The sequence below is a fragment of the Parasteatoda tepidariorum genome, chromosome 5, assembly GCF_043381705.1.
Source record: "Parasteatoda tepidariorum isolate YZ-2023 chromosome 5, CAS_Ptep_4.0, whole genome shotgun sequence".
Lineage (NCBI taxonomy): Eukaryota > Metazoa > Arthropoda > Arachnida > Araneae > Theridiidae > Parasteatoda > Parasteatoda tepidariorum.
Window position 1 is genome coordinate 65,789,583 of NC_092208.1, and position 21,989 is coordinate 65,811,571.

Below are 21,989 nucleotides of genomic sequence, written 5' to 3' on the forward strand. Positions count from 1 at the left end.
TTGGCAAAGCTTTTATTTTACCATGATTTGTATTTTATTTTCAATATCATGACTAATTTTTTCGAAATTTCAAATTTTACTTTGAATTTACATTTTGCATACAAGAATCAATAATCATCTTCTTATAACTCAATGGTATTCGGTATCTTTGCGTAGCTTTTCTTGCTTCTTAGCTTTCCTCAGAAGTCTCGATCTCAACTTCGGCAGCGTCTTCTGTCTTCTTCTTAGCAATAGACTCCCATTTCTCCAAATTAGACCTATTGATCGACAAACAATTTAATCATTGCTAAATTATTATCCCTTCAACAATATTTTATAGTTAAAATTGTATAATAATTATAGCATTGTATTATTCCAAATTTTAATTTTGCATTTATTGTACTTAAGGACATTTATTTAGCAGAGCTACGAATATCGTGATTGTAAATTACGATGCTATAGGAGAATTATGAACTATATACCGTTCATTTTGTGCTGTAATTAATCTTAATTAAAGAATGAAATAATTATGGTATTTGACTGATCGGTACGCTCCATAAACAGCTATAAAATTTAAAGTGAAAGTAGATGTTGACTTAAGGTCGGCTCTAAGGAGGGCACCGGGTAGCCCTCCCGATTTTTAGATATTAGAGTTTTAATGAGTAGTGTTAACGTGCACTAATTGATTTCTGTGCTTTTATTTGAGATATCGAGGTATGATAGGTGCCATTCTTATTTTTTTTTGTCAATGTATTTATTATTTTATGCTTGAATAGTTGAGAAAAAATGACATGTTCAGCGCCTAAGTTGGAGGAGGGTTCTTTTTACATTCCCGTAATTTTTCTTATCTATATTTTACAATGCGATCGATGAAATTTTTTTTCTTTGTCACAATTTTAAGCTTTAATGAGCCTGACGGTGTTGCTGAAAATTTTAAGGCACTAGTTTGACCTTGGGGGTCATGTCACATTTTTTACTTTGTATTTACTACTAATTATTATTTTCCAATGCGAATGGTGGCACTTTTCTAATTATTTTTGTTCGTATTTTATTTTACAGAGTCGCAAAGTCGATAATTCGTAAGATATAGTTAATTCAGAGCAATGCTTTTAAAGTCAATAGGGTCAGTATTCAATATAGAGCCGAGAAGGTGGAACAGCTGATCACCGTTGTTGCTATTACGAAATATGATACTCTAGGCTGACCTAGAAGTCTTTCTAAACAAAACGATTTTATATGCTTTCTCTTTATTATTTAACTTTATAAAATACTTCCTTTTTACAATTATCTTTATCTTGAAGGCACAGCTATTTCATCTATTATTATGAAGTTAAGACAACGAATTATTACGAAGGATTATTTTTACTGACAATAGCTAGGTTATTACATGACATCTTAGTTTAAAAAATCATTTATCATCAAGCAATTTCATTTTAATCATTATTATTTTATTATATTTTATCATCATTACCTACATCCGTTCAGCATGGGCTTAGATTCCGGAATTAAAGCATGTAAAAGCTCATAGCATGGAATGCAGATTCCTTTCAAAAATCCAACCTGTGAAATTAAATTTTGTTTAAAAATCTTTATCTCATTTAATTCAACGAAAAAAAGATGTAATTCAAAATGGTCACAAAACAAAACTGTCGTTTTTGATTTCGTGTATATCGCATAAAGCAATAAGCAAGTATGATTTGTTGTATTAATTTATACCTGGCTAACACTTTTAATGTACTCTTTTTGAATTATCATCATTTTGTTGATCAATGGTTGGGGGCGTCGTGAAATTAGAATTAAGGACTTGCAGAAAGAGTCTAGTACCGCCTGAGATATTCAGAATAGCTTGTCATTGGTGCGACATCAACCCAATACTCTAAATAAATGTTTAAGCACACTCACACTGGTAGTGACCCACACTCACTTTTACGCATGACTCTTACGCATTGAATAAAATAATAAATATTTATTTTTTTTGCATAGAATTTATTTTTGGATTAATTCCCGATATATGGCGAAATACGTGAAACATTAAAATGTCCAAACTCTAAACCGCCCTCTTGACCAAACTATTGGAGCTATATTTCCCTGATTCTGGCTACCCTTTATATTTTGTGGGTCAGAAATCCAAATCCGCCAAAAAGCAAGTATGTTTATTCAGAAAAAGTGTGTTTTTAAAATTAGAAAGAAAAAGTGCGTACTTTTAAAATTACAACTCCTCAACTAAGTAGAGGTATGTAGTTTCTTATGATCATTTTTATATTCGGCTATAGTACTTTTTAAACAGTACTTTTTTAACGTAAATCCAAATTGAATAAATCACATGTCCGAAGACTTTATGTTGCATTTTCATCTATGTTTTTTTTTCCTTCCCAATTTATTTTTTAAAAAAGAATAAATATTAAAAAATTGCAAATTAAAATTGCGATTTAAAAATTTGCAGGAAAAAGGATCCTGCATGGAATAAATAATGTTTACTTTGCTTAGATCAGGTGTCTTAACAATATTCCGGAGGTTTAAAAAATCATTCAGTGGAAATTAGGAGATCGAAATGGGAAACCAGTTATTTATTCCAATCAAATTACAAAATTCGTGACAAAGTTTGTCAAAAGATGGCGCTGTTAGTCGAGAAAAAGTATTTTTCAATGAGTTCAAAATTACTTACCACTGCAGCAACAACATGATAGAGTAGTTTGAGGACAAACTCAACAGACGCTTGGGCAAATAACCCAGTTGAATCGGTGTGACATTGCAGCAAAACATATTGTATAAATGTTTTTCTAATTTAGTGAAACCATTTACTGGCGAACTTCGTGTCTAATCTTTTTATTTGAAGAAATTGAAAACAATTGCTTTCCTAAACAGAACTCTTCATTTGAATGATTTTTCGAATTTTCAGTGTTTTTTCGAAGCCGGGGTACTTACTTTCAAATGCTTCAATAGTGGTTTTGAAATTCTAAAGTTTGATTTGACTCCCAATTATTAATATTTTAAATATTTTTTTTAACTTTCTATTTTGTTTATTTATTTTTTTATTTTACAATACCTGCGAATCGGGCTGTTCACCACTTTTGCTTCGGTCCATGATTGGAAGAGGCTGCATCCCTTGTGATTTTTCAACATCTCCCTGAAATCAGGACAGTTTTTCTTACGAAACAATTTAAAATGAATTCCATTAAAAGTTGTTATTTGTTTATAAACTGTAAAAATACGCATTTTTTATTTCTCATAAATTCAAGGTATTTTTTAAATATAAAGAAGAAAAAAAAAGTTTTGGAATACATTTATATTAACAAAAATATTTATTTCAGAATTCTGAAAATCGCAATTTCAAGTAAAATGAGGTTTTGAGAAATTGCGTGGAAATTATATTTCAGATGTCAAGCATGATTAGTAAGTAGAATAGTAATAAATTATTTGTTTAATTTGTTACATTTATGTTCTAATAATGTTTACTTACCTTACACATCACACTTACTTGATTATAAAACTCCTCAAAAATTACTTCAACAATTTGTTTTTGTTGATCCCAGCCCTTCGAACTTCCGCATAAGTCACACGCTGTCATTATCAAGGCTTCCAACAATAACCTAAACATTACACAAGCAACTTTTATGTGTTTTGTCTCAAAATTGGCTCAAATTATTTTTTAGGGTTTGATAGGGAAAACAAAATAATATTATAAACAGACATTTTAATTTGGGTAAAAGTTGTGTTGGAATTAGGACTATGAGAGTTAAACCCATTAATGCTTGGCCATAAAAAGTCTATTTATGAGAAATACCTAGATTAAAACAAAAATGGTTGTATTTATTTATGTTAGCTGCCATTTTGTTAAAAAAGGCATTGTGGTCCAAATACAAATAATTACGTAATTAATACATTATGGCATACATTACATATATGCCGTTACATTACATGCATTATACATATGCAGTTTAGAGAACGACTTCGTTTTATAAAAATGGAATCCAAAAAAAAATACTTTTGTACTACCACTTTTCCCCAGTTGTGACAGATCTATTGGTCCAGTATCACAAAATCGCTGGAAGCCAGCAACTAAGACAACGCGTAAGCGTACACTTTCCGTCACTTTCATCACTGGTACAAAAGTGAATGGTTGTCAGTATTATGGGAGGTCCATAATACTGACCCATAATACTCGCTGGCTCGTACTGTCTGCCATTGAACTCAGCAAGCCGTTATAAGCCCAGCATTTGCTGATTAAAAAGCACAGGGAAAACGATTGCCCAACACTTCTTGATATGTTGCCGATCATCGTGAAGGAATCAGCAATTGACGGCCTACAATCTGTACGTATTTATCAGCATCCCTCCAGCTTTGTTGAGGGTTACTAGAGGTCATTGACATATTTATAGGAGTAATTGATAACTCCAAATCTAATTATTTTTATCTAATCTTGTGAAAAATATTCATTTTGTTAATTAACAATAAATATCTATTTTATCTGGGTAATTAATATTTACTTAAATAATTTATTAATAAATGAACTAATAAGATGACAATTTTTTAAAAGTAAAAGTAATTTTTTTAAAATTATTTTTCACACCATTTGATTCGAATTCAACAATAATTCGANATTTTTTAAAAGTAAAAGTAATTTTTTAAAAAAATTATTTTTCACACCATTCAATCCTTCAGCCTAGAGGATGTGTCTATGCCCAGTCCAGGGATCTATGGAAACACCGAAAAGCTTGGTATTTATTACCGAAACACTTTGGTAATGATTTTGGCAAAATTAGCAATAAACTGTGGTTTTATAATATGTGATAAAATTTGATAAATGTGGTAAAATTTGGTAATTTTACCACGTTTATCAAATATCATTGCCATATGAACGGAAAAAGTACAATTGAATGACTCAAATACCGTATATTTTGGTTGGTTTTATTAGCCAGAATTATTTATTTATTTTTTTATAAAAATGTCAGCATCAAAAAGTACGGTAATTTTACTAGATTTTTTTTCGGTGTATAAAAAATATATAGTACCAGCAACTAAAAACTTGACAAGATCTTCATGTGTAAATTTTTTTTTATGTATCACTATAGGAAAATCAAGAATCAATGCTCGAAAATTTTCTGAGGATACTTGTAAAAATTTAAATTTTAAAAAATTATACATTAATCATGATCGTTTAAAATAATACATTGATCTTGATACTTCACCTGTGATCTTGCGAATCCCAATCAAATAGATTACTCTCAACAATTTGGCTGAGTTTTGCCTTATTTGGAAAAAATGATGACAAATCTGTTGCCAAGATGAAATTTTTGATATTGTACAGTACCTTGAAAAGAATGAATAAAAATAGAAATAATTAAATTTGGTGTAAATTTTATTTAAATTAATGCTTAAAAATAATTAAATAATCTCTCGCTTTGCTCTTGTGAATTTTTTAAAATCCAGTTAATTAATTTTAGACTTGCCTACATGGTATTTGCGTTTGCTTAAAATATACTGAAATAGTGCATAAGTTGTACTATGTATTATACTTTACCTCGTTTTGCGTGGAAAGGACAGTTGAGACCAAATATCGTAAAAATTTGGTATAACCTTGCAATGTTAATTTAATACATTTCACTATAAATGAATTATGAGACGTGGTGGTTCAGGGGATAGAGCGTTCGCCTTCCAATGAGGTGAACAGGGTTAGAATCCCAGCGATGGCCGGTCGATACGAATTCCGCACCCGGCTCGCACCGACCACAGTGCTGACGCAAAATATCCTCAGTGGTCGACACATTTTAGGTTTGAGGTCTCTTGCTGTTAGGCTAAATTTGGAATGTTTTCGTGATTTTCCTCTCCATCTAACGCGAATGCCGGTAAGTTGTATTAATAAGTCATAAAATGTCAATTGTCAATCAAATCATAAATGTCAATTGGGGGAAATTGGCCACAAAGGCCAATTTCCCCCAATACTAGATCTAGGAGTTCCCTTGTCTTTTGGATTGGGTTCGAAATTATGAGGCTGCGGAGTTGAACATTAGTAGTTGAAAACTCAAAATTGGGTCGGCTGTTCAATGACGGTTATAAAATATAACAAAATTAATAAAACTTAAAAGTATTCTTAAAATATTCTTAAAAATTTTTCAACATACTTACTTTCTTATATTCAGATGAAGTAAGATTACTTAAAATATTGTGCCCGTCTTGCTAGATTGAATAAAGAAAAAACAGTAATTAGAAGATTTATTAATTAGAAAACTATATAAGCATAGCAATTTTGTTTTTCAGTAATTATCACTGTTAATGTGTATTTTCAGAAGGCTTGTAAAATATGAAGGGAAAAAAACTACACAATAGATGTAGACATTTAAGCATGGAAAAAAAATAACTCTATTGAAATTTTGCTAATTACTATTGAGGAATGCGGGTGAAAAACATTAAAGCTTATTAAATTATTATTAGAAAATGAAAAGTGATAAGTGAAGCAATTCAATTGGTGATCAAATTGGTTCAAATAGATTTTGATATCTATACACTTGCTTTCCTTACTAGCAATTTCTTTAATTTCGATTAAAAAAAATTATTTTATTACTTAGTATTAATTTCCGATCATCAATCAGCATTTTTTTCGCTTCATTTTGATAGTTTTCTATAAATATATAGGTATTAAAGGCTGTTATAGTGGTATATCCAGTATATTTTAGTTTTATTAAAAAAAATATTTATCTATTTTATAGTTTTTCAGAAATGCGCAAAAAATACTACTTTTAATATTAATCATAAATTACTCGCGTAATCATTTTATTGAAATCATTTGAGCATAATTGCATTTTTGGCAGAAACTATTGAATATTATACTAGAAGGCATCCTGTTCATTCGGCTAAACAACGCCCATAAGTGCTTCGCATCCATCATTTTTCTTTTTCTTTCTTAAAAGTCCATATTTTCCCATAAAACACTTTGTTTATAAAATATATAAGTATTATACCATTATTGTAACAACGTTTTATAGCGAAATGAACAATTTTCTGGATTTGAAAAATATTCAACTTTATTTGAAAAAAAAATTTAAACTTAGGAACACATAATGTACGGCATAATAAGAAAAGATTAATAAAAATTAATTTTAGTCGTTAATCAATATAAAAGTTCAAATAGAAGTGTCATTTGCCTCTCTTGAATTAAGTTTTTAAAAAGAACTTTGATATCGAAGTTAAAATTTATATCTGGCAGCCTCTAATCTTTTTTGCTGTTGCTGTTGCTGTTACTTTTGATAGGTATTGAGCTTACAATAACTTTCAATACAGTAAAATTTCAACAAAAAAAATGCTAAGTTTATAAGTATAAGTGATCTTTTTAACACTAAGAATTTAACAGCTTGATATAAAATTAAATTTTTTTTCAATCCATTGTTCTCCCTGTTACTGCCCTAATAAGTTTTTTACACTCCATTGCTGTTTCAAGTTTTTAATTCTTATAGCTTTTGCGCAGCAAAACGAAACGTAAAACTAAGTTATTTAAAGTAAACAAAGTAAGAAAAACTTTGCGATAAAAGCACTTAAAATTGCAATGACTAACAAATTAAAATTTAAAAATAAAGAAACTCGTGTTACTCATAAATAAAAATGCCCTAGGTCAAGAAAAAAAAACTGCTTCTGACAAAAATATTTCTGCATTTTCGAATTTAGAATAGGACATATATTAATTTTCAGTAATAAAAAAAAGCCTTTTTTTTTGGGGGGGGGGTTGGAAATTCAAAAAAAGAACAGAGAAGATAAGGGGTTAATTTCTGAATTGACAATCGAAATATATTACCTGCAATATAGAGACGGTCATGTTAAAATGATGATGCTCCAGTACAGACGTCGAGTATATGGAAGCTAATGGGGAAGCGAAGCTAACAAGAAACTGGTTTGTCTTTCCTCTGTGATCTAGATCATGACAGAGGCAGGCGACGTATAGAGCTAGTTCCTAGAAAGGTAAAAATTATTTGATTTGGAATTGTTTCTTATTAGAGCAGGGATTACCGAAAAGTGGAGTAAAGCAGGTATAAAATTTTACTTTTTTACCTTCCACTTACTAACTGTAAACTGGGTATAACTAAATACTTCGTCGAACACGAACTGCGATAAAAATAACGACATTTTCCGTTATTGAAATTACTCGAGGTGTGATGATATTGCTTATATCTATGAAAAAAAGCCTCATTTTGAACTGAGTTGAAAAAAATTTTGTTCCTCTGTTAGCTCTTTGACGTTTTATTCGGCTTTTACTTACAGGATTGATACACTATTTTCGGAAGAAAAAAAATCAAATTATTAGACATTTTTTTTAATAATTTTAAATCGTTTGGGAGCACCCGGCATTTTATTAGTTTCGTTCTTTTTCACTTATATGTGAATTCAAGCAGTGTCAGTCATTTAATTTCCGGGTGCCCTTAAACTTTTCCCCACCCTTTGGTAAATCAATCAATATTATGAACCAAAAAAGAAAAAAAATGCATTTGGCTCTTACTTGCAGGATATTCCGATTTATATACGATTTTGGGTAAAAATAAAATAATTAGACTTTTTTTTAAATCAGTTTTTGGGAGCACCCGGTATCTCATAAAATTCATTCTTTTTCACTAATATATGTAAATTTAAGCTGTGTCCGGCACTCGTCGAAAAAAGGATTTAGTTTCCGGGTGCCCTTAAACCCATTCTTAGATGGTTCAGTTAATATTATGAACAGAAAAAAAAATGGAATGCACAGCAGTTGCATTTGAATTTCTTAAAATATTTAAATATAGAAATGTCATATTATCAAAATGAATTCCATGCAGGGGATAGCCGTGACTGATTTACTGGTCAGAACTGAATAATAAGAGCTAATAATTAAAATACTTATTTAATCATTGAATAATAAAAACTTTTTGTTTTAAGAAGCAAAATAGCATCATTTACCTCGAGAGGTTTGAAGGAAGAATTACTTTTAAGCAAAGCGTAAACTGAATTAGCTACACTAAAACCATGTGTCCAATTATGGTAAGGAACTCGGCGGTAGTTTTTACGGACAGTCAAAGCAAAACGCATGAGAGAGTCCTGGTCAATTTTTACGAACCTAGAAGTAAACCATTGATCAAATATTTAAAATATTTATGAAAGAGGAAGATGCATAAAATAAAATGTCTCTTTGAAATACAACCTACTTTTGTACATTTGGGAGATCTTGTAGCATAAATATAGCAGCCAAAACCTTTTCATCAGAACTCAAAAGCTCAGCGTTAAAGTCAAAACTAATGAAAAAATAAAAAAACTACTTTTTTAAATAAATTAACAACTAATATAAATTTTTAGATTGCAATGTTTCAAATATGAATTATTAGAGTAAAAACTGCTAAATTGCAATTTCGGTTCAGAACTTCTTGACAGAATTAATTCTGCCGATGACCATTTCGTTTTTATCCAATTATAGTTATAAACCAAGTTATTATAGTTATAATTATAGTCAATTATAGTTATAGTTTTTATCCAAATATATTGGAATAAAGACCAATAAATTCAAAATTTCTTTAGCGGCTTCTATACTTTGCAAATTTTTTTTTCTTTCATTTTTATGACACAAAGATAAACAGTTTTAGGTGTTCGTGAAGACGTTAGCGCTAACATTTAAAAAAGATTATAAAAATACATCATGTGTCAAGAGAATAATTAGTTAGTTACATAGTGTTTAAGTATTCATCTGTCATTTTATTTATTTATTTACTTTTTTTTTTCTCGAAATGTAGCAATGATAGTAGGCAGTATTCAACGCTTGGTGTTTGTTAATTTAATCTCTTTTTAATTTTTAACTTCTCTTCTGCAACAACTAGAAAATAGTTTTTGCAATGTCAAACAGGAACATTTCATAATTTTCTAAAATATTTATTAAATACTTTATTTGTGTTTATTTGTATATCTAAATACTTTATTTATACTTGTATGCTCATTTTGGTTCATCCAATCAAAGAACGCATTTTTAGTGGTTTTGGTTTATATTCGATTCTAATATAAACTTTACAAATTTGTCAATATTTTCAAATAAAAAAACAGGCAATTTTTTTTCTTTCTTTCTTTCTTTTTTTAATTATTAGTTTCAAGGTGCGATTTGAGCACATGAATGGATATGGATTAAATATCGAAGCCAACGCTAATAAGTTCGATTTGCTTTATCTTTAACTAATTTGATGTAACTAGTCTAATTATGAAGCCCAATAGTTGAGTGGTAACGCTTCGCGACAGGTTCAGGGTTCTATCCTGGGACCTCGACTCAACTTATCATCCATTCTATGGGTCGATGAAATAAGTACCAAACATGTTTGGGGGCTAAACCCTGGGAGTTCCGCTTTCGGTTGACCATCCACTCCGCTCCAGCACATCAGACCCTAGGGTCAAGAAAACTGGTGTGGGCACAGTAGGGTATAGTTTACTTTTTGTCCAATTATATCAATATAATTAAAGCATAATTTCCAGACATTCTGCGTATATCAAAAGAAGTGGCAAAAGTAGCACTTACTTTTTAAGCTGCTCCACATTTACGCTTAGTTTTATTTGTTTGAGTGCTTTCACTTCATCTTCACGGCATGTATTATGATAAGATAATATTTCCAGTGCAACTTTATGTTTTTGCTCAGACCTTCGAATTTTCTCATACAGCTAGAATAGTTTAAAACATTTAATTTTTATAGATAGTGATATCAAAGGTTTTCCGTAATCACCGATATTTAAGTGAGGAAAAAAGAAAAATATTATCTAAAATCTGGCAAATCACCATCGAGAAAGGAGGTATTAAAAATATCAGAACCAGTTTGTTTGCATGATAGAACTTGAAGGTGCTTCTAATGGTCACCATTCACATTCTCTCGGTTTTCTCCAGCAATAAAATATGTTTTAATGTTTCGAATCTGGTCTTCCTCGTTAATGATTCGTCAGTTTATATATATTCAAATATCAGTTTAATGGAGCTATCCATTACCAAAACGCATTACAAGATCGAAATTTACTATGTGTTTTGAAATGATTAATTTATCATCCAATATTGATTCAGAACAAACCATAGCAAATAAATATGTTGTTATCATGGAATAATTTGCATCGTATGTAATACGATAACTATATACTTAAGTTTAAAATTGACTTATTAACTACAGAATATAAAATTAATAGTAAATATAAGCTGTGATAAACAAGTGTTTTAGCTTAGTTTTTGCATTGATACAAAAAACAATATTGTTTATTTTATTTGGTTGTCTTTCAAACCACGTGAAAAAAACAGTCGCGCTTAAAGAAATCATTCGAGGCATTTACAAGCTTCTTGGTTCATTTATTAATCATTCCACTTTTTGGTTTACTATTTCAGCATTTAATTTAGTATTATACAACTACCCACTTATATTTAAATGGTGTTACCAATTAATAGAAAAACTAGTTTCAAAATAAATAAATAAAAACTCTGAATAACTTTTGTTCTAATGATTAGATTTTCACGTGCTCTGAAACTCGATCATTGCTTTCTATACTGAAAAGGGACTGAAACAGTGAGACACCCTATCATGTCATCTGTTTAATTTAGTACTAGAGAATTCAATTAGAGTCTGGTATACAAATTCAGAAAGCAATTGTTGTTAAATCCTTAAAACTACTAGCATTTACAGACGATATCGTGGGAAGAACAAGGGCAGCTACAGTAGAGGCTTTCTGTGCACTCGAGACAGAAGCAAAAAACATAGGATTGTCAGTCAATCATGAAAAAATTAAATTCATGGCAATAACAAATAGAATCACATTTCTGCAACATCTGAAAATTAATGAATATGAGTTTGAACAAGTAGCTCAGTTTAAATATTTAAACACAATAGTAAATAATAATAATAATGAGATAAAAATTGAAATCAAATCAATCAACAGGGTTAACAGATGCTATCATGGATTGAGAAACTAGTTGTGAAACAAGAATATAGTTATATAAAAACATATAGTATATAAAAGTATATAAATATAGTATAGTATATAGTATAGTATAGAATATAGTATATAAAAACATAAGTTGTGAAACAAGAATATAGTTGTACAAGATATTAAGGAGACCAATAGTTTTATATGGCAACGATTATTGGGCAATTAACAAAGCAGACGAGGAGAGACTGATGAGAGAAAAATATTAAGAAAAAATGTTTGTGCCTGAGAAAACGGAGACTGGAGAATTCGTTACAACCTTGAATTAACATCAAAATACAAGAAACCAAATGTTGTAAAAGTGATCAAGGTTTCTCAAATCAGCTAGCTAGGACATGTATTTCAATATAGCGTTGAAAATCCTGTTAAAAAAACAACCTTCCAAACAGCCAGAGAGAAAAATAAAGAGAGGAAGACCTGGAACAAGATGGTTAGATAGAGTACAGAAGTGGTTAAAGGATTTGGAAGTTAACAGATGGAGAAATATAGCATCGAATAGAGCTAGATGAGGTAAATTGACTGAGACGGCCTTGGCCGGTAACCGGCTGTAGTGCCTAAAACGAAGAAAAAGAAGTATGGCCTCAGAAGTTTGGCCAGGAGAGCGGACGAAGTTTGTACCCTTTAATGTTACCCAAATTGCTTCTACCTCCCATATTTTGATAGTCTGTAATCCAAATCCATCGGAAAAGTTTGTTCATTCAGAGAAAGCACGTTTTTGTATCTGATTTCGTAACTTAAAATACTGTCTTCACTAATTTATTAGCATATTTAAGGTCAGGCCCGCGAACAATTCAGATTGAGTCTTAGTGCGAGAAAATCAGATCATAAGAACAAAAGCTATTCACGTTGTTCCGTTTTTTTCCGGCACTGTACACAAAATGTAATAATCACAGACAGATTTTTTTCCTTCTAAATTTAGAATACATTACTCTTGCGTGGTGAAGAGCAAGTCCACAGTAGCCTGCAAATGTTGCAAACGCCTCTTCATCATCTTTTGTAAAAGCTCCATCAGATTTATTGACCATCTGAACCACCCCGATTACACTAAATTATAAAAATAGTATATTAGAAACTATACAAGAAAATTAGTCAGCATTGTTTATAATATTTAAGAATTCGATTGCGCGGAGCTGGAACTTCTAATGCTAGTTTGATAGAGTTTAAAATTGTTAAGATGTTTCATTTGAGATAATTTTAAAATTGGGGATAAATTGTTGTTGTTTTTATTTTTTTTCATTTCGATTTTTTTTAAAAATTTATTTTTATTGAATTTCTACACAGTTGACGACACATTTTCCCGTGACTGTATAGTTCGCGAAAAAAGAACAGCAAACATTAAATACCTTTTCAAGTAATGATCGGATCACGCACGAGAACTCAATCCTAATATTTCGAGAGCCTAACCTTAAATTTGTTATTGATTAGAGCAGATGATGTTTTCAGTTACGATATCAGACACAAAAACATTCTTTTTTTTCTTCCCCCCAATAGATTTGGATTTTTGACCTTCAAACTATGGGGGTAGCTACAATCAGTAAAAAATGGTACCCATAGTTTAGCAGGAAAGCTGTCGACAGTTTGAGCCATTTAATTCTAATTCTATAATTTATAATTAATTAATTAATAATTAAAAAATTCTAATTATTAAAATTCCATAAAAAAAATTCCATCTAAATTCTAAAAGTCTATTTTTGCGTACTTCCCCATACTAATTAAGCGTACAAAAAAGTTTTTGCACACAATTAGAAAAACGTTTTTATCCTAAGATAAAACAAAAGCCATTTTAAAAGTTGTTTTTTTGAATTATTTATTATTTTCCGTTATTTAATTTACTAAAGAAGGCATACAAACTGTCACGTTAATTTAATCTGAGTAATTTTAAATGAAAAAATTTAAATGAACTGGTTCAATAGTTTATGGAAAGTAAAAATTTAAAAATACGATTTCTTAGAGATGGCGAAATGTGCAAAAAGTGAAATTATCATTAAGTGGTCAAAACTTTCAATCGCTTTTCTGCCCAAACTATAGGAACCATATTATTTAGATTGCGACCCTCACCTCATATTTCAAGGCTCAGAAATTGAATTCCGTCAAAGGAAATGAATAAGATTAAATATGTTTTTGTGTCTAATTTCGCAACAGCACTACTAATTAATTATCACATCTAGGGCGAAATTCGTGTATTATGAATAAGATTAAGTCATGGTACGGTGAAAATCAGATCATTAGATGAATAGTTATTAAGGTATTCACTTTTTTAATTTTTATACACACCATGTAAAACATTCCCTGCCTTTGAGAAATGGGGCTGAAACTGCAAATAAATTAATTACCCATATACTCAAGTTTTTTAAGATTTCGTATTCACATTTTATCTATTTTTTATGATACTGATGTTACGTATTATATGGGATTTCAATTACTATCCATTCTATATATTTATAGAATCTTTGACAAAAAATTAACTTAGTAAATGTATAAAAAGTAAAATTTCAAATAAGGAAAAATAATCACATCGTCATTAAAATCTGACTAAATATTATCGATGTTATTCACAGTGAAGACAAGATTAAAAGCATTTTATTCGCAATTTTAATTATAAGATAAAATTGCTGACTGAAAGTGCAATTAATAAAAACTTCTTTTAGATTTCATCACAGATTCAAATTGGTAACTATGTTTTTGATCCTGCCTTCTCTGTGATTGATTTTTATAATAATTCATCAACTAATTTCTATATTGATTTCTATAATAATTCATTAACTAATTTCTATATTGATTTCTATAATGATTCATCAACTCTAAAAACTTTTGGATTTTTCTAACTGAAATATTGGCTTGAGATCCATATAGTGTATTTTACAATTATTTTATGACAAGGATTCTAAAAACCACGTTTTGAAGTTGGTAATTAACGCATGGAGATTGATATATCTGAAAATTAAATGAATGCGCAAAGTACAGAAAAGGAGAATGTTCCAAAAAAAGAAAAAAGACGGTATTTCCTTAAAGGTAGTAACACCAAATGTTCCAGTATAGGAAAACTCAGTACCTATATTTTTTATAATAACAATAACTAAGTGAGCTTTCACATTTTGAAAAACATACTAATTGGTCCTGTTATCGTAAACGAAAAAAAAATTTGATGCAAATAATTTTATTTAAAAATAAGACTAAAATTAAAAATTACAAAACATATTTTCGAATTTTTTTTTAAAAATTAATTACGATCTTATAGCTGTATTATAGTATTTACTTATTTAAAATTAAAAACATTTTGAGCTGAAAATTAATTGTGCAAAACCTAAAAGCTTATCATACCAATTCGTACAAAATTTCAGAATTTTTCTATATTTGATCATTAGTTGATAATTAAACATGGCATGAACAGCTAAATAATAATAATCCATTAAATAAATATTTGTCAGAATTAGAAACTAAAACATTTTTTCAATTAAAAAAATAATACAAAAAGTTAATTTCGTAAAAATATTTTTTTAATTAAATTTCGGTTTAATTCGATAAAATTCAACAATCTGACTTATTTCTACGATAACAGAGACTTAAAACGTAAAATGAGAAGAAAAAAAATTCTGGTATTGTACAGTTTACAATGGCATTTCTGGTGAAAAGCATAATTTTGGTTTAAAAAACCAAAACAAGTGGTATTTTAACCATTTATTTGGTAGTTTTTCTCTTCATTTGGTTATGGTTTAATAAAAGATGCCTAACTAAGAATGTAAATTTAAATAACTAAATGGCTTTTATACCATGCTCTAAGGTATCATGACCAAATTACCAAATTTCACCTCACCTGCCAAATTTTATCACACATTATAAAACCATATTTAATTTTACCAAAGCACTTCGGTAAAAATTATCGGGCTTTTTGGTGTTCCCATAAAGCCAGAAACACGGTAAATTTTACCATTTTCTGGTAGTTTTGACCATACTTTTTTTTCAGTGTACGAATAGATTTTTTTAAAATTATTGATGTCTTAATGAAAAATATTGAAATTCATTTACTTTCCTCTCGTGAATATTGGCATGCACAATAGGTTCTTTGTATTGTATCCTGTCCTCTGATCAACTGATCTAAAATTAACACAAAATAAAAATAATTAATTTTGTTTTATTTTCTGTAATTATTTTTTATTAATTTAAATCATAACACCATTAGTATCTATTAAGTGCCAACCATAGCTTGTCTCCAAAAAGTTTTTCATATTACAGGATTTTGACATTTTAGTTTTAGTAACAAACTTGTGTTTCATCAACTGATTAAATCACTATACCAACTCACACCACCTATACTATATATATAAAAAAAAACTGGATCTAGTTATGGTAAAAGTAGCACAGAAAATTGTTACCGTAAAATCACTGAATCACTTTAATTAAATAAATATCAGTGTAAAAATTACGGTATAATATTTTGCAGTAGAAACCAATTTTACGGTAGAATGGGTTTTATTGATCTGCAATTTTTTGTAGTGTACGAGGCAAGCTGGCTTAGTTAGTGCAATTTTGTAAAAATAAAATTTTAAATATTCTTTATCATTAATTTGTAGTCACATTACAGCAATAGTCTTATTTGGTGTCAATAATACAGAAAAAAAATTATGAACCAAAAGCAATGCCAACTTACCGTATTCGATCTTAATTATATTTTAATATATCTTAATTATATTTCTAACTGTTAAGTAATTGCGTTGAAAAGGTTTAAGGGGTAACTGAAGAAGAAAAAAAAATTGCCATAATAATTAAAATAAAAGAAATATGGCAAGTTTAAAACAAAAAAGTTTTATAGCACGTTTCAATGTTTTATCGAATATCGTCTTTAAGGAAATACAATTTAATCGAAAATCGTTTAAAAGATAAGCATCTTCCAATAAAGAACTAAGATATTTGTTACGAATTTCTGCCTGACCAGAAGAGGAAGTTGTAATCACTCACAATAATTCTGTAATCATTTATGTGACAGACAATGGATTGAACTGAATGGCTCATTGGCGAGCCCCTTTTCGTATCATATTATTTTATTGTTTTTATTATTAAATTTGTGATTTTAATAAATATGGTTTCTTTATTCAATGCACCCATTCGCCACTGAATCATTCTGTAACAATATTAAAGGAAGAAATAAATAAACAAGATAAAAAATTGAACAAAAAAGTAAATTTTTATTTTCTGCATTTTTGTTCTCCAAAGCATGGAGTTCTCCAAAGGTCCAGATAATTATTTAGTTTGCTTTGATTTTTGTTCCTTTTCTTCAAATAATTTTGATAAAATTTGTTTTGTTCGTCTTAATTTTTTGATTTGTGAAAATTATGACACATTTCTAAGAGACAAAGGAAAAATTTTCTGATTTTTCATATTCGATATAACTTTATATTTTTTTCTCTTTCTTTTTCATATGATTGTATTCTTTTCCATAATGTTTTTTAATATTTTAGATTTTACCTCAATAATACTTTTTGTTTAACAAAATCATGCTTTTCTTGAATTATAAAAGCACATGACCCAATAGTAAAAAAACCTAAGTATTTGGTGGGCATCAAATTCTTGAATTTGACAAATTTTCAGAATCCGGTACATCTCTATTTAAAACTATTTTGTCTCTCAGGAGGAAATGTTAAAAACACAAAGAGTTTGCTAAAAACTCAAAACTCTGTAACTTCAAATAGAAAACTTAACTCTCAAGTGCAAAGATACTTTTTAGACATAATAACATTCTAAATTAGATCACTCACTTTAATTTTAAAATTTTGTCAGGTGATTGTGGATTGTAGTTCTATGAGAATAACTCGCAATGTTTATTTAAGAAATTTATAGAGACGGTAATATAATTTCATCTTTTCATCATTACTAAATCATTTGCAACGGAAATCTTCTTGATTAATGTAATAAAAAATTTCTTCAATCTTACGAAAAAAAAAAAAAAACTTGGATTCCGAAGCAATTTACAATTACAATTATAGTAAAATGGAAATGGATGATGTTGATACTTAATGCAGTAATTTGATCCGGAATTATTTAAGTGTTATTAAAAGTTAGATTTACATTTACAAAAAGCATATTTTATTTCTGAATGCTCATTCATAGCTATAATAATTGATAACAAGAAATAATCACAAGTTTGAACGGTTAAAAATAAAATGAATAATATTTAATTTTACTAACCGGTTAAATCTCTTATCGTTATATGCATCTGAAATATTCAGAGACTCTCCCGTCATCGCTACATAACCAGCAATTCCTTTGCCTATGGGAAATCTATAAGACAATATTTAAAAATATCAAAAAACAATATAAAACTGATAAAAAAATTTATCACAAATGTTTCTTAAAGGGTTCAGTTTTTATCTCTCTTAAATTGCATCAGTGAGAAATTTCACTTAAAAAATGCCTTATCATAAATTTATCATATAGCTAATAACCTTGAATACGAGACTGCAAAAATATAACTAGCAGTTACTAAAACGAAACATTAATTAGTGCTATCAATAAGCAAAAAAAAATAAAAAAAATCTCTTAGCTTACAAAAGCTCAATAAAAAAATAATTATAATTTATGTTGTGCATAAAATCGATTAGCGTTAAAAAAGTTACCTCTAAAACAGACTTAATTTTTCATATTCATTGTACAATTAATACTATGTTTTAAACTGAATTTAGAAATCATGAAATCCAAGTTAAAACTGAGTCCTATACTGTCGTGCAATAGTGGAAAAAAAAATCAACATAAGCGGTAGAAAGTTCAAAATTGAGATTTTTATGTATCGCATTTTATTATGATAAGCTAAATACTGCGAGAAAAAAAAAATTTCTTTTCGAAAACTGATTTTTTTCCCTTCAATTTTCTATAATTCTATTTTTGTTTTGATAGTCTTAGCAATAGAAAGAAAATAGTTGTACAGTCGCTTTTCTCGAAATCGATCACACGTCAAAATAAGCGTTTTTGCATGATCGTCAGCGACAATGAATTTAATTAATTCTAATCCGTCCTTTTTAGTTTTAAATATTATTTAGTTTTTAGAAATGAAGGAATAACAAAATGTAATTTTAAATGAGTACACATTACACGCATATTCTGAGCCCAAGTCTGCGGATTCGATGCTCGGCCCAGACACCGGATTTTCGGGATGCAGAAAATCCTCAGCTGCCATGTCGTATGATTATGCGGCTTGTAAAAAATCCCTGGAGTGCCTTATTGGCTCTTGGCATTTCCGGCAAAATTAAATTCCTAGTGCACTTTAACATCCAAATAGAGTCTCGGTACTGCCATCTTGTGTGGCAAAAAATAGATGTCCGAATTAACATGACCAACGGTATCTCACCCATTGTGGTGGTCCTGAAAGAGTGAATACCACCTCTGGAGAGCGCACTAGGTCTGCTTATCGGCAAGAACGATTGTGCAGCTCATTGGAAATAAAACAAAAAATAAAAAACATTACACGCATAAATAAAGTATATTACTTTATTTGCTTTGGAATTTATCACGAACTTAGTAGCTTCCAAAATTACAAAACCTCCTGGAATTAATTAACTATGGCAAAAGTTTATCTTTTCATTTGAGGAATGCATATGATTTATAATGAGAGTATAAACTATAAAATTATATAATGTTTAGTGTTTTGAGTGTTTCAAAAATTTAATTCTGAAAAATCAATTAAAAAAAATATCAAAAATGCCCTATTTTTTTCGTTTTTGCTGAGTGTTAAAAAAGTGTTGTGTGCTAGAAAATTATTAAAAACCTTGATAAGTGAATGAAGAACAAATTTATCAAAATTAAAGCAATCTACTTTAATAATAATAATAAATGAAAATGAATCCCATGAAAAGAAATTACGTGCTAATTTATTTATCTGATATGTGATAAGCTTCCTTTAATCGCCTCAATTAGGAAACCTGATGAACAACGAGGCTATCGAGATGCAAGACAAATGGAAACATTGCAAGGGCTTAAGACATTTTTTAAAAAAGTATTTAAATTGCTTACATAATTCGAATAATTTTGAGCAATTTTTAATTTTTTGTTTAGTCTTCTTATAAATTGGAATTCGGTCAAACGTGGACCAAGTTTAAAGGAGAGGAGTTATTGTTACCTTATTTCTTCAGGATTTAAATCACTGTCTGGCATTGTAGAAACTTCGTCAAAATCATTTTGAGAGCTACTGACATCGAATATTCTGGCGTACAGCTCGTGAGACTTTCCATCCACCAAAAATAGGGAGGCTCTATCTGCACTCACGAGTTTACGAGCGAACATCTAAAATTTATTTAGAAGAGAAATATGATATTTGAAATCATTAAAAGTTCTTAAGAACAACGATTTTAATAACAAAGATTAAAAAAATGTATTAAGCACAAATAAAGAAGAAGCAGCAGAAAAAGAAGAAGAAACAGAAATGGATGAAGAAGAAGCGGAAGAAGAAACAGAAATGGATGAAGAAAAGGCAGGAGAAGAAGAACCAGAAAATAAGTAGAAGCAGTAGAAGACGAAGCAGAAGAAGAAGTAGCGGAAGTAGAAGAATCAGAAGAAGAAGAAACAATAGCACCAGAAGTAGAAGAAGTAAGAGGGGGGAAAAACAGAAGGCCGTTTTACAATATTGCAATAGCTAACTTTTTCTATTTACGCTTTTTTTGATATTTTTCTTACTTTATTATTACTTCAGCAAAAAGACAATCCCATTTAATTTTAATAAATAGCTTATTTAAACATTGCAATAGATGGGAAACGCAGGAAAACGGTGTTATCCGCAAGTTTTTCATATGATCAAATAGCTAATTTTAACGTCAAATAGCTCATTTCATAAATAAAATCAAATAGCACATTGATACTTTTAACTATATATATTTTGATAAATGAAATTTTTTTAAATTATTTTTTACGAATAGAGGCAAAAATTCTTACTGTCTAAATTAATGATATAATACGTTTTATTGTTAAACCTCCCAATTTTCATTATTATATACTATTGTAATTTTTTCTATATATGCTTATTCATACTATATTCATACTATTCTTATCGTATAAATGAATCATGTAATGTCTTATTATGTCCTGATTTTCATAATTCAAACCATAGTAATAAGAATATAACGACAAAATAGTACTTTCATAGAACCATAAAAGCACTCCGATACAGTAAAATTGGCCAATACTACCCCCCCCCCCCNCCCCCCCCCCCCGTTTTATCCAGACATTTAAAATATTTACCCAAAGTACGATGTTAGCATAAGTATAAGATATTAACATGGGAATAGATATTAACTCAAAGCACATAGAATGTTGTTCAAAACGTTATGTCAGTTGGTACTACGATAAAAGTCCCCTGTAACTCCGTAATTTCTTTTTTGAGCAGAATTGCTCACAGTTTACACTATTAGAAATTTTGATTTTTGGTTGAATTACAGTATCGTGCAATTATGCCACTATCTTATAATCCTAAGTTGTACTATTTTATGTATAAATGAAACCATCTTGGGTTTCACACATACTATGGCTCAATTTGAACGGGAAAATGGTTCAATTTAACTTTTTTTTTTTAATGTCTCGGGAAGCTGACTCAATATTTCGGTGCCGATTTTTCTGAGAAACGTACATTTGAAATTATGATGAATGATAGCTGATAATAATGATAGCTGATATATGGTAGATGATCGTATGGCTTGAAATCAAAGCTTTACGTTACAATTCAAAGCGAAAGGACAAAAATAAATTTAGTTAGATTACAATACTTTGTTCAGCAGCAGTTAAATTTTTGCTCGTATCACAAATCTAACAGCAAATTAAGCAATTATTAAAAAAAGAAAAAGAAAAACCATTGTAGTTTTTTTTTTTTTGAAAAATTGAATTGCTTAAAAAAGTTGGAATTTTTTTTTTCGTCTTATAACATTTTAACGACGTCTTCATTTTTACTTTAACTACGTAACTTTTTAACATCATTAGCACTATTACCATTTTAGATTCAAATAAAATACTTTATAACTAAACGTTCTTTTACCCCTTTCCTCTCGCTCCTGTCAAAACCACGGAGTGAACTTTCATGTCTTATTTCT

The 21,989-nt window shown here is 29.3% G+C and overlaps 1 protein-coding gene across 3 annotated transcripts in view; it reads right to left on the reverse strand.

Annotated features, from left to right (window-relative positions):
- LOC107449973 (probable 3',5'-cyclic phosphodiesterase pde-5) overlaps positions 1–21,989 on the reverse strand; it is a 27,924-nt gene continuing 5,935 nt past the window's right edge. Inside the window, exons 4-17 of one of the 3 annotated variants that reach the window (XM_043041398.2) lie at positions 20,033–20,196; positions 18,109–18,201; positions 15,952–16,020; positions 12,855–12,969; positions 10,487–10,626; positions 9,141–9,227; positions 8,896–9,052; positions 7,766–7,921; positions 6,106–6,156; positions 5,169–5,290; positions 3,458–3,569; positions 3,026–3,106; positions 1,455–1,539; positions 1–257 (exon numbers count right to left, since the gene is read on the reverse strand). In XM_043041398.2, the coding sequence (XP_042897332.1) occupies positions 130–257; positions 1,455–1,539; positions 3,026–3,106; positions 3,458–3,569; positions 5,169–5,290; positions 6,106–6,156; positions 7,766–7,921; positions 8,896–9,052; positions 9,141–9,227; positions 10,487–10,626; positions 12,855–12,969; positions 15,952–16,020; positions 18,109–18,201; positions 20,033–20,196 (1,560 nt within the window). In that variant the 3' untranslated portion in view covers positions 1–129. Of the gene's footprint in view, positions 258–1,450; positions 1,540–3,025; positions 3,107–3,457; positions 3,570–5,168; positions 5,291–6,105; positions 6,157–7,765; positions 7,922–8,895; positions 9,053–9,140; positions 9,228–10,486; positions 10,627–12,854; positions 12,970–15,951; positions 16,021–18,108; positions 18,202–20,032; positions 20,197–21,989 lie in introns of all 3 variants that reach the window. The other 2 variants (XM_043041399.2, XM_071181551.1) reach the window with 2 other exon arrangements.